The 13,076-nt window shown below is 47.1% G+C and overlaps 1 protein-coding gene across 1 annotated transcript; it reads right to left on the bottom strand.

Annotated features, from left to right (window-relative positions):
• Positions 1-5,206: 5,206 nt before the first annotated feature.
• Positions 5,207-7,552, bottom strand: MSC (musculin). The gene is made up of 2 exons (XM_068932521.1): positions 7,006-7,552; positions 5,207-6,259 (listed from the first exon to the last, which is right to left on the bottom strand). The coding sequence occupies exons 1-2, from the start codon at positions 7,531-7,533 to the stop codon at positions 6,173-6,175; spliced, it is 615 nt and encodes a 204-aa protein (XP_068788622.1). The 5' UTR covers positions 7,534-7,552; the 3' UTR covers positions 5,207-6,172.
• Between the last annotated feature and the right edge of the window lie 5,524 nt (positions 7,553-13,076).

Raw genomic sequence — 13,076 nt, 5'->3', positions numbered from 1 at the left:
TTCAGATAGTGAAAAATATTTCATGTATACATCTTATTTTGAGGGTGAGGGGAGAAGCCTCTACGGGAGAAAAGGGTGACCTTATCTTTGCTTTGTTTTCCCCCACAAAGACCTACAGTTTGTATGTCTTCTGGTGGTTCATCTGCTTTCTCGAGGACTCCCAAAACGATGACCTACCCCACTCCTTTTTCAGCCTTCTTCATATGGTAAGAGCAACTTCCCTGAGGAAATGAATCACAGGACAGTTGGGATCTTTCACCTTTGTGTTGCGAAAGTCATCTTACTCATTTTGGTCTCCTCTTCCTCTGAAGAACATGCCCTCTTGATAACGCTAAGAACATGAAGCACTTTGAGCTTCCCACTGCTTATATTCAAGGAATCTGCTAGTTCTCTGTGCTTTCACGAACTGCATTTTCTGTGATCACTTATGTCTACATTTACCTCTTATCTTATCTTCCCTTCATGCAGGAGAGGTACACTCAGTAAACCCTGAATTTTGCCTTTTACTAACTATGGGATTTATAGTGTTAATGACACTGCTGCCGGCTTCATAGCACCTTGGATTTCTCCATTCAAAATCAAATTAAAAAGGATCCACGTGTTTTCAGGGTTATTGTCCATTTATCTTATTCCCATTGTTCCTGTGAAGATTGCTCTGAACTAAAGTTGTTGTTGTCCACTCCCTTCATACATGCTGTGCTCACTACACTGGTCTTTGTAAACTCTTATGAAATGATGCAATCCTTTGCTGTTCTTGCAGCTTTTCATCTAAAATGCTGAGCAATCCATTTGCTTGGGTTGGGTTTGCGTGCGTGTATGTTTATATCCTGACTTGCAGCTCTGTCTGCTTTTTTGTCTTAGAGCACTTTTAACATTTTGAATTCTTTTTAACGCTGGAAAATTGCCCACCTTCCACCAGCATAAGCAGACTGGGTGATTTCCTTTGCTTCCTAAATTCTGATCACCTCATCAAGGTTAATTCTATTCTTCTAGCAGTGTCACCATATGTCTCTTGTCACAGACCCCATCAGAAGGCCAGCACCCCAACACTGCAGGCAGGAGTGATTCTTCAGCCCTAGATCAGCCACAAGCTTTTCCCAGTTTTGCCTACCTTGTTGGATGGATCCTATGTGAATCTTCTTAGCTGTCTTAACTTTTCTAGGAAATTGTAACTCTAGCAGGATTTTCACGTGCTCCATTCCAAATAAGGTATTTCTCTATTTAATTTCTACTAATTTGTGTTTAGAAATGATTCAGAGCCAAAGAAGATGAGTGAGAGCTGTTTCTTCTCAGTACCTGGATCCTAACCAGCCTGCACTGTGAGAACACAAGTTTCTGCATAATGTTAACAAGTGATTCCAGTGCACTCCTGTCAGAGCATATTAAAAATGCAGCTTTCTACAATGAGCACGTGATTAAATGGGTACATTTCTCAAAAACACTTAAGTCACTTTTGACCATACACATATGTTCGAATTACTGGTATGTAAGCACCTACACTCAGATGGTTAAATACCGGTTTAAATTTTAGGAAAGAAAATCTTCTTGCATTGTAGGACTTACTCTCCCAAATACTTCAGATACTTGAAAATGGAGTGCAGATTTCTAAATAACAGTCCTTCTGAAATTCTTTTCTTCTGTCTTCAAAATAGCCATTTGCCAAGAATTAACTTCCCTGCAGTTTGCACTGCGTACCCCTGAAATACTAAGTGATTCTTTCCAGGATGGGCAAAGGAAAATCAGTTGAATGTGGTTTGGAAGGCAGTGTTGCATCCATCCTTTGTGCGCTGAAGGGAGTATCCGTACAAATCTCTCAGCCAGACTGGAATGGGTAAACTGCCTAATGATTCTTACATGTAATTACATTATCCTTGGGGAGAATCTGTATCACCATGTCAAATACAAATTTACTACCATTTAGAATTAAGTATTTGTGGAACAAGTAGGAGAGTAGGGTCTTCCCACCCAGGGTGAAAGTAGGAGAATAGATAGCTTTCCATGTTATTTCCTTTAAATAATGTAAGTATCAAGCTTTAAGCTTGCATCAGTGGGTAGCTCTAAATCCCAGTTCTTCCTCTTTTTTATCTCACTTGGCTCATACAAAGTTTAGTCATTTAATTGAGGTGGGATAAATCCAGGCTACATTATTTAACCAAAACATTAGATATTTTAACTAAATTAAGCAAATTTCCACCTCAGGGTCATTCTGTAATCAAAGAAGAGAGTCTGAGTAACTTTCAGATAGTTATTCAGATCTTAAATCAATTTCTTCTACTCTCTTTTTTGCCTGAGAGACCCCTATGGCAAGTGTACTTCTAACATGGGCAGCTTTACTTTAACTGATAAAATATAATTTTTATTTAGAATCTACAGCGCATCTAAGAGTTTTTAAAATAGTCTGTATATGACGTTACTAAATGGGAAAGGTATGGCTTAGGTATTTCTTAAATGCAAACTGGATTTCTTTTGCTCAGATCAAAATTATTAACGTTTGCAATAACAGAGATGTGTTTTCCTTGTGTAAGCAAACACACGTATTGGGAAGGAATGATTTCATGATGGAGACATGAGGTCTCTTGCTAGTGATCTGCTCTGTCAGAGTCCCTCATAAAATGGAGACAAAGCAAAGTTTCACACAACATTTATATAAGTCTAAAGTCATAAAAATATTTCTTGGAGACAAACATTCCTCCTTATATGTGGACTATCTGCCAGAAAAGTCAGTGCAGGTATTCTGCCTTTAAGATTTCACATTACGGAGGTCTCAGCTGAATATGGATTACGTATGATTTGACAATTTATTTTCAAAACAGTTTTAGCAAGATTTGTACACCTTTATGGAATCAAGAGATGTTCACCTTTTACCTTGTGCCAAGGAACAAAGATATTGTTAATGTAACAAACAAATCACTGAGGATGGAGTTGTTAAATATAATTAAAATGTGTGTATTTCTTACCTGCTATGTTTGTGGACTGTAAGAACATAGGTAGTTTTTCATTTTAAGTCTCCCCTTCTCCCAGCTTTATAGCTCGCATCCAGTTTAATGGAACATTCAGACGTTCCAAATGAAATAAAATTCACTCTATCAGGTTGGCAAAAAATTAATAAAAAAAGTCCAAAACCACTGTCTTCTTGTGGAATCTATTAGTGCTTTAAAATAATATTTTAGAATGTTTTGGTCACCTCATTCATATAAAGCCCAAATCTGAATTTCATCTGTGCACAAGTTAAAAAAATGGATTCAAAATTGCCTGCCGGTATATGTGTCTTTATAGATGAGGAACCCCAGAACAAACAGCCTGCTTGGCATTTCCCTGAACAAGACAGCAAGCTTAGTTTCAAGACAAACCCACAAGGAGCCTCTTCACTCATCTCAACTTTTTCCTAATCACATAATACCTCTTACTGCAAGACAAAAAGAAAGATTATTTTACTTTTTACAAAATAATATTTATGAATGGAAGGATTAAAATTAAATTATTGTAAATGTCAGAATCCATCCTTGTTAGAAAAATCCAAACATTTAATTACCATATTAAGTTAAAACATATACTAATATGTGTATCTGCATATAGATATGTTTAAAACAAATAATTCAGTCTTACATAGCATCTACCATCTAAAAGCGGTACTTTTCTCTCCAGGTTTTGCCCTGAAATCTCAGCTGTGACCATTATGCACTTCTATTTCAAAACTACTGATAGTCTATTGGGGTGCAGCCACCATATGGATGTAGCTGTTATGGCAACAGACACAATAACTGCATTCATTATTTTATGAAGAAGGTATTTTTTATATATTGCATGGCCAGCAGAAAAAAAAGAAAGTGTATTTGAGAGCATGTAGTATGGTGTACTCCGTAATGGCAGCAATGGTGCATTTTTCTTCATGTCACACTCCTCATCCCCAAATTTGACCTACTGTATTTACTTAATGTAACTACTTTGTATTGGGGAATTTACCCTGAACATTTTTTTCCATCATTTCACATGGACCTTTCTATACCATTTAAAGTTCTCCATGCCTTCCTTGTTTTTCCAATCTCCTGAAGTCATTAACCAATTACAGCTGGGACCAAGGCCAAAAACAGCCAAGTATCACAACGAAGATTATGTCAAGTGGTACCTCAGTTAAATTGCTGAATAATCTTTTCTCTAGTGCTGCAAATGATAAACATCAGATGAGTTTTCTCATTCCTTCCTAAAGGTCCTTCCCTTTTGATCGAGTTTATGTTCTTTTCTCTTTATGTAGCTTTCTAGAGACAATCAATTGGGATTCCCACCTCAGTTATGCAAATACAAATTAGGATAGCCTCCTTTCTTTACAGCCTTTTCCTAGAAAAAAATGGAAGATGAACTAGACTATATTCTCTTCCCTTCAGATCACAGAAAATAATAATTTCAGCAAATCCTGGACTGAACCCTAAGTTTATTTTGCAGTGGCTATGAACTATTTTCCCCTTCACAGGGAGGAAAGCAATTTTCCTCTGTTCTTCTCTTTACAATATACAGCTAAGGGCCGGTCTTAGGTTTGTATACAGTATTTGAAAATAGAAACCCACTTCGGTATAGCGATGTAGGTGGCCTAACAAGAAACCAGGTTAAGCTAGTTCTAGTTGAGCAAATGCTTCTTCCTCCTGGCAGCTTAAATGAAGAAGAGGCTTTTTCTTCTCTAAAACAATTCAGTCCTCACCCCCACTGTTAGTTAGCCTCTGAGAAATTATTTTGAGAAAAAAAAAAAAGAGTTTTTGTCAGGAGTTTTAATCTTTAAAGAGGAAAAGTCTGCTTCCAACAGGGAAAACTCAGCTGATTTTCCCATTGCACAAATACAAATAAAAGCAAAACAGACTACAGATAGAAAGGTAGAATAACACAGAACAGCAAAAGGAGCTATTACACACTGTCTTTTCTGCTATGAAGCAGAACGAATTAATGGCATCTGTTTCTTAATCTACATTTATTTTCCTCATCCGCAGAAAAGATTGTGACAATGAATTCTATAAATTTCTAAAATGTATTTTATCCTATAAGGGATACAGTGCTGTACCATACATGAATTATTTGGGGTGAGAGTGTTGTTATCTGACTTTGTTACTGGAGATATATCTGCTCTTATGAGTGTGTTTGGAAAACTGGGTTTCAAGAATCTGCATTACAAAGATGTTCCTGCATTGATGCAGCCACACACTATCACAGCACCAGGAAGTCATTGTAAGAAAGCTTTTAATGTCATTTATAAAAAAATAGAGTTATTTACATTTGCAACTTATTTGATGGCATTCTCTTTCATTACAGCATTTGAATTAGTGAAGAAATGTCACTAGAATGCATTTGAAGGTGAACCTGTTTTATAGATAAGCCTAACAGTACAGGAATAATATTTAAAACGTTGTGAATTGTTGCTCTTTTGCAACATCATATGAGGCCATTCTTTACAACATATGCAGCCTTTTTATGCAGAATTCTTCCTCCAGATTAAGGCACAGAAACTCTGCCATGTTTCTGGGGACATTCACACACTCTTGCCCATGGTGCTTCAAGACGAACAAGGGCATTAGTCTAATTCCAGTGGATGATAGCTTAAATGTAGAACTTAGCTACTTACATGTCTTTAAGAAAACCCTGGTTAAAAGGATAAAAAAAAAATATGACTGTACTTATTGCATAGTTGCAGCAAACCAGATCCATGAACACAAAAGCCATCAAAATATATTATAAATCTATCTGAGTTTCAAAGCTACTCTAAAATACTGCTTTGCTTTAGAATACAAATAACACTGTTTGGGTTAGTTTGTAGAGTTGTGTTTTGGTCCATGCTGTTAATTTTATATCATTATAATCCTCCTCCATTAGTTTAATAGCCTCAGAACAACAGGTCCTTAGGCAGTGATAAGAGTGATGAAGCCAAAAAAGGCCTTTCCAAATCTCAGACTTCAGCTGCTGCAGCCAGTTCATAGAAACACTCCTCTCCACCGCCTCCCTTCTTTTAAGCTTTAAATATACTTCCCTTGGAATTCTAAGGGAAAGAACTTATGGGGTACACAGATTTAACACTGTTTGTTAGAGATGGTTTTTTGTGACCATCTTCTAGTCTTGAGCTCATAAATCACAGCTCTTAAAAATATCCGGCCCATCAAAAAATGACCAACAACAAAAAAGCTATTTACTTTGACTAAGCGGTAGTTCCACATAATCTGCTGGCAGTAGAAACTTCTTTGGTGTCAGAGTCAGGTCTTCCTGAAACCACAAACGGCCAAGTCTGTAAGCAAAAAAGGTATTTTGTATTAGAAAGAAAGTTTAGCCTCGTATGAAACTGGAGCTTTATTACTGATAGATGTCTGAGTCTGGTTCATTTGCAAACACGTCATCGTGTTTTAGTCCCTGTGGGAAGCACAGAGAGCTGAGTTCCTCTAACAAATATTTTCATTACATTTTTATTATAATTAAATGCTCTGCTATGGTCAGCAATAAATTGTTCTCATAAAGTACACAACGTTTATCTTGCTTTGCGATTGCTTGCATAATTTTATGAAGAAAGGGCCTACAAACTACTCAGAAGCAATCTGCACTGTATAAGCAACTTTCTTTTTACCCGTGGCACACAGCAGGCTTCTAGTTGCCTACTGATGAACGAGTGACTTTTGCTCGTGCTCCAGAGCAGCCTGCAGAGCAGGTAACTTCTTTGTCGGCCACTTAACTCGCCTAATATCCGAGGGATTTATTTGCTCAGGGTTCCCTACTCCCGCCTGCCCACAGCAACCCCCCACCCATCACCTCAGGCCCAGACGGGCTCTCGCTCAGACCCGGGGGGGCGAGGACTGCTGCGGATTTACGAAGCAGTGGGCGCCGCCCTGCGATTTCTTCGACGGGGAGCACGGCTCCGCGGGGCCCGGGGGAGGCAGACCAGGCCCGGCCCGGCCCGGAGCGCAGCGCGGCGCGGCGCGCAGCCCGCTCCACCCCCGCCGGCTCCGCGCCCCCCTGCGCGCCGCTGCGCGGGCCCCGTACCAGGTTGACGGGGTGCACGTAGCCGTTCTCGTAGCGGTCCTCTTGCAGCAGCTGCCGGAGGTGGGCGATGTAGCTGGACGCCAGGCGGAGCGTGTCCAGCTTGGAGAGCTTGGTGTCGGGCGGCACCCAGGGCAGGCTCGTCTTCAGCCGCGAGAACGCCTTGCTCAGCACCCGCATCCGCGCCCGCTCCCGCGCGTTGGCCGCGTTGCGCTGCGACTGCTTGCCCTCGGGCGGCGGCCCCCGCGGCCCCGACGGCGCCTTCTTGCCCCCGGGGCCGCCGCCCCGCGCCCGCTTCCTCTTGCAGCCGCTGCCCGCCGGCCCCGCCGCGCAGCTGCCCTCGCCGTCCTCCTCCTCCTCCTCCTCCTCTTCCTCCTCCTCCTCCTCCTCCGCCGCCGAGGAGTTGTCCCCCGAGGGGTAGAGCTCGCCGCGCGGCTGGCGCTTGGCCGGCGGCGGCGGGTAGTCCAGCTGCAGCCCCCGCAGGTCCATGTCGGGCAGCTCCTCCGCCTCGCTCCCGGAGCCCGTGGACATGGCCCCGGGGGGGAGGCAGGGAGGCGGGCAGGGAGGCAGGCAGGAGGGGGCGGACGGCAGCGGCGCGCCGGCCAGGCGGCCCAGCCCGCAGCGGCCCCGCCGCGGAGAGTCCGTGCCGGCGCGGGGGCGCGGGGGGGCGCGCAGGGGGGATGCGCCCCTTGACAGCGCTATATATCGGGTGTCCGCGGAGCAAACCATCTGCCGGGCGGAGGGGAGGAGTGGGGGTGCTGAGGAGGGGGTCGGGCCCGGCTGAGCCCTGCGCCGGGGGCGGCGCCTCTCCGCGCTGCCCGGCGCCCCTGCGCAGCGCTGCGCGCTGGCCCGCGGCCCGGCGGCGCGCGGAGCCAAAGCCGGGGGTTTGGGGGTGGAGGGGCACAGGTGGGGATGTCTCCATGCCAGTGTGCGCCCTTGGGAATAGCGCCGCCGTTCCCAGCGGTGCTGCACAGGATGAGGAGACGCTCTTCCTCCGGTATAGCCCCCTTTCCTCGCCGCGGAGAGAGGAAATTGCCCCCCCAGGGCCGATCCTGCGGGGAGGGGAGGCACTGCCGTTATCTCTGAGGCTATAGAGGTTGGGCCAAGGTAAGCAGGGGCTCTGCCCCCAGCCGGCCTACAGTCGCTCTCTATCCTCTCCTGCAGAGGTTGTTTTTTCTTTTGTTTTGTTTTTCCCTCGTCGTTTAAAACCGCCGCCCGGCTCTCCCCCTCCCAGCTGAGCTGTAACCGGAGGCCGGGGCCAGCCCCGGGGGCAGGTCACCCCCCGGCTCGCCCGGGAGCTTCCCCTGCGGAGCTTGTCCCGCTCTGACCGAGGAGCAGTTTGTCATTGCCGGTGCCCAGGCTGACGAGCAAGGCGTCGGAGGAGGCAGAAGGAGCAAGAGACGCGGCGGGCACGAGGCAGTTCGGGCCAGATTTGTGATTTGGGGGGAGCACTGTAAAACAGCGCTGGCAACGATATGTTTTGATAGTGTCAGTAACCTGGGCGAAGCTGCAGAAAGTGACAAGCGGCTATAACCTGTCTGAGGGCTTCTCCTTCCTCAAACAATTAATTAAAATCCAATCAGGCTGTGCACAGCTCTGTTTCACGGAGCAATTTAAACGAGGCAGCTTTTCCAGGGATTTGCGGTTTTTTTAACAAATTCCGTGCTGCGGCTTTTATGCAGCCCACGAGAGAGAGAGAGAGAGAGAGGGGCGCGCAGGTCCGGTGGAAATGCGGCTACGCAAATCCAACAAAGATATAAATTAAGGACCCCCAAGTTGTGCTCCCCCAAATCCTTTCTTTCCAACATGAATAACCAGCGTTTTGTTTCTTGCCGGCCTTCAAGGCCCTGTCTGCACACAGTTAACCAGAATAAAAGTTCCAGTTTGCAGAAAATAAAAGAATCTAATGACTACAACAGGTGGAAAGATCTCGTCCCGAATTTTACTCCTGATTTTTCCCTTCCATTTCCCTCCCGACCGAGTGGAACCTTCCCTGCTGCTGCAGCGCAACTTTCCTGGCACCAGCTGCCGTGTTTTCGCCCAGCGCTTTGCAATTCACTGCCCGCCAGCTTTGTGGTCTTACTGAGGGCCACTTAACGCTGTATAAACCTCGGCTTCACCGACTGAGGCTAGAACCACATAAGAGACGGTTTTACTAGCAACGTTTCCAAGTGAAACTTGACATTTCTTGAACCACTGAAATACGCAGCTGATCCTTGGAACTGGATATCTTGAACTTGGTTTGACACTGAGATGCTCTCACTGTGTCCCACACGCCGCACGGTGAAAGGCGAGCGCACCGGACTTCGGGGTTGCTCTGCGTCCACAATTAGTGTACACTATCCGTATAAATATATATATATATAAAGATACTGCAGGGGAAGAGATATAGGTTTACTTTTTCCCCCCATCTGGGTTGTTTATACAGGTGCGGGCTGAACGCTTTCCCTGCTAAAGATTGATGGAGGGAAAGTACTGAATTTCTTTAAACAAAGAAGAAAATGGTACCCATTTCTTAAAAGCCACAATGGCAAATCTCACCCTTCGTGCCTACCTCTTCCTCGGCGGATTAAAGGCTACACATAATGGATACTTCGTCTGATTTAATGACGAGACTGGAGGGAGGCGGGTGAAGGGAGGAGAAAGGGGGAGAATAGCCACATTCTCAGATCATTTTTGCCTGGTTCTTGGTTAGTGCAGGATGGGGGAAATGCGGTGGACTAAATCAGGAGGGAGTCTCAGGAGTTACTTCGGATTTAGATCCAACGAAATTGAACATAACTGACTCCCCTCACGCCTCTAATTTCTGCGACCCTGGACCAAGACACCATTTCCAAGCCAGAGTCTTTGGGACCAGGGTGTTACATCACGTTTGCATTCGTCCGCTAGCAAAGACTTTCATCCCTTTGTGCTGAATAGGGAAAAATGCCCCAGGCAGCACTTTACCCCCGTGACCAATTATGATCCCTCTCCCTTTGCTGGGGATCAGACTCTGCTCTCCGTTTTAAGGGAAAAACACGGTCTGGTGCACGCTCCAGCATCGCTCCCCTGTTTCCAGGTGCATCGCTCCCTGCGTGCGCGGTGCGGGGCAGCCTGGGCTCGCACAGCCCGTTCGTGGCCGCAGAAAAGCGGCAGCTGAAACCTCTCCTGCGTGGGAAGAAGCCACAGAGAGGCCCTTCCTCAGGGAGCTCTGCATCTGCCCCCCTTTGTTGGCCTCGACGCCACAAAAAAAGCAGCTTTTCTCTACTAAAGGGAGAGCCCTGATTCAGGGGTACATTGAGGCGGAGTGCTCCCTTCCCCCGCCCTTTTTTCCCCCACACTTTCCCAGAAGCTTAAATAGGAATTTTTGGCAAACAAATTTAAAGCAACTAACTCAACTAAAGAGGAGTCCACGAGAACAGGGTTTCTCTCTGTATCTTTGCAGCAGCTCGGGGTTTTTCGTGCTGCACCTCAGGACCTGCGCGGAGCCGTGCCGCGCTGCGCCGCGCTGCGCGGAGAGCCGCCCCGCGCAGGCCGGGCTGCGCCAATGTCGGGGAACTGCCACGCACTCATCCATGCGCGGCGCTAACAGCCTCGCAGGTATCTGGCAGAAAAGAGAGAGCCTCCTTCCCCCCACCCCCCTTTTTTGCTTATACTTTCGGAGTAAATTATAGCAAATAATAATGGTAATAATAATAAGGAAATATCCAGAGGCCAAGTCCGTAAAACCTAGGTTATCTCTGAGGTGAGCTGCTAAGTGTCCTTTGCATTCATTTTCTGGGGTGTTCGGAGCGACAAAACAGGGTGAGGAAGGACATGAGGCTATGTTTTATCGACGAAGTGCTTCAAATAAAGCTTTCTTTTGGGATTTATCCTTTCGTCGAGCTCAGCAGCGTTAGCGATTCACTTCGTTCCGACCCGAAGTGCACTTGTGGGAAGACCACAAAGGTGGTAACAAAGATGGTAACAGAGGTGGTTTTATTCTTCGTCTCGTGGCAATGGGAAAGCTAGGCTGTTTGGAGAGGAGGAGGACAGCGCCTGGCAAACTCCTCGGTCTTGATCTCGCAGTGTCTACAGCACGCACCCAGGCTGCGTAAAAATATGCGCCCAGGCATCCCGGGGCAAAAAGCAGCTGCTCACTCTTCCACCATGAAGGGATGCTATACGCTGCCTGTCCTGTAGGCAAAGCAGGTGGATGAATGATAACCTTTTTTAACGCCACCTAAGGCAAAATACACCTCTGCAAAGCACAGATTCCCCGGTAACAGCATCGAGCGAAGGGAGAAACTATCCCTATTATGCCTCCGTAAGACGGACGCGGCGTGGTGCCCTGCGCTGGTGCCCTGCCAGGCACGCTATGCCGGGCGGGCGAGCTGGGGATGCTCCGTGCGGGCTAGCGCAGCCTCCCGCGGCTGGAGGGCGGCGGCCGGGGCCGTGCGCGCCGGGCTTGCCCGCACCGCCGGGGAATGCGGGAAACTCCGACCCGACCCGTTACTGGAAACGTGTGTGTTTGTGGCGGAGGGGCTTCACGAGGAACTGGCTTCCGCCGTAAAGGAAGACGAAAAACTAGTCAGTGGGTCAAGCCATGTCAAATAAAACAAACAGGGGATAAATGAGCCCCTAGAAGGAAAAAAAACCCATCTTATTTGCTGGAATTTATTTTGCCTATGGACTGCGAATCTGCTCACTAAAGAACCTGTTCAACGATTCACTTGGCGAAGAGATAGCAAACCTAGGGTTAAAAACTGTCGTGTTCCTCCCCTCCCCCAGTCACCATGTACCAGCCAGTGGCCCCGGGGCGCCCGCACCGGCACCGGGGCACCGGCCGGGCCTGGAAGGGCAAGATCGCCGTGTCGCGCAGAGCAGCGCTCTCCCTGCCTTCAGCGGAGCCTTTCCTTGGCCAAGGCGGCATTTCTGCGCCTTACGGTGTCGCGGACCCTGCCTGCCGGCCCGGCCCGGCCCGGCCCGGCGCGGCTCTCCCAGCGCACGCCCCGGGCCCCTGTGTCACCAATTTTCCCCTCGGCAAAAGGAGGAGACAGCTGGCACTTCCCGCCGCCGGAGGTCTGCGGGATGCCGAGAGCAGGGCGAGCCGCCGCCGGCTGCAGGGCGGTATCGCCCGCGTCTGCGGTGCGTGGGAAGAATTCGCGCTCCTCGCCCGGCTCACCTGAACGTCCTCAGGGCCATGCTCTAAAGTAAAAATCACAGATTTGCCCTTCGAGCAGCTAATTTCCCCAAAGGGGAGGCATGGGCGCTGCCCACTGTTCCCACCCAGCAGCACAAGGTGAGAACATCTTCCCCACAGAAGGAATTCGCTTGCCTTAATTTACTCCTTCCTTTTCCCTAAGATTTCCAATAAAATAAGCTGGGGTAGACAATGAGACGTTATTAGCTGCTAAGGATGGCTATTCTCAAGAGTATGGCCAAAAGTGGTTTTTGCTCAGGTATCCCCAACTTAAAGCACAGTTTCCCCTGTGGAGTAGCCAGGCAAACTCTCTAAATACCTCCTGGCGCCAGAAGAAAGTTCTCATGTAATAGATACCCGCTGGTGTGAGAACACGGATTCTGCTCACTTTGTCAATCAGCCGGGGGGAGGGGGGGTATGGAGGGAGAGATGGGAATTTCTTTTAATTAAAAAGGAGAAAAAAAAGAGAAAAATATTTTACACAAGTTGTTGTTGGTGGTGTGTTTTTTTTTTTTTTTGATGATGCCTGGGGAGGTACTGTTGGCCTTAAAGACCAGAGTTAATGGTGCCGTTTAAAGTGCAGTTTATTTCTTTTCTTGGAGCAAATTAGCTGGAATAACAAGCAAACAACAGGCAAGAGGAAACACTATGTTACTCTCCTCCTTGTGTTTCACTCTGAGAGGGAAGCCCACCAGAGCAAAACGGAAGAGATGGGGAGAGATAACACCGCTACAGCACTTCATTATACTTGAACGCTCCAGCACACTAACTCACTTTGGCTGGGCTACAGCAGACAAACAACAGTGCTGCTTCCCTAAGAACTGCTAGTGAAGTCAGTGGGGGCTCTCAGTCACGGAGACATAGCTGATGAGACAGCTCTATGGTCAGCAGGGGGAAAATCACTGCTCAGAAT

This window comes from Struthio camelus, chromosome 2 (assembly GCF_040807025.1).
Source record: "Struthio camelus isolate bStrCam1 chromosome 2, bStrCam1.hap1, whole genome shotgun sequence".
NCBI lineage: Eukaryota > Metazoa > Chordata > Aves > Struthioniformes > Struthionidae > Struthio > Struthio camelus.
Note: the sequence above shows the minus strand (reverse complement) of the source record. Positions and strands in the feature narration are given on the sequence as shown.

Bases quoted from the DNA above. Each gene is read 5' to 3' on its own strand.
- MSC (XM_068932521.1), bottom strand. From the start codon at position 7,533: ATGTCCACGGGCTCCGGGAGCGAGGCGGAGGAGCTGCCCGACATGGAC. The intron at 6,260-7,005 runs GTACGGGGCCCG...TTTTGCTTACAG, and splicing joins ACGTGCACCCCGTCAACCTG to ACTTGGCCGTTTGTGGTTTC.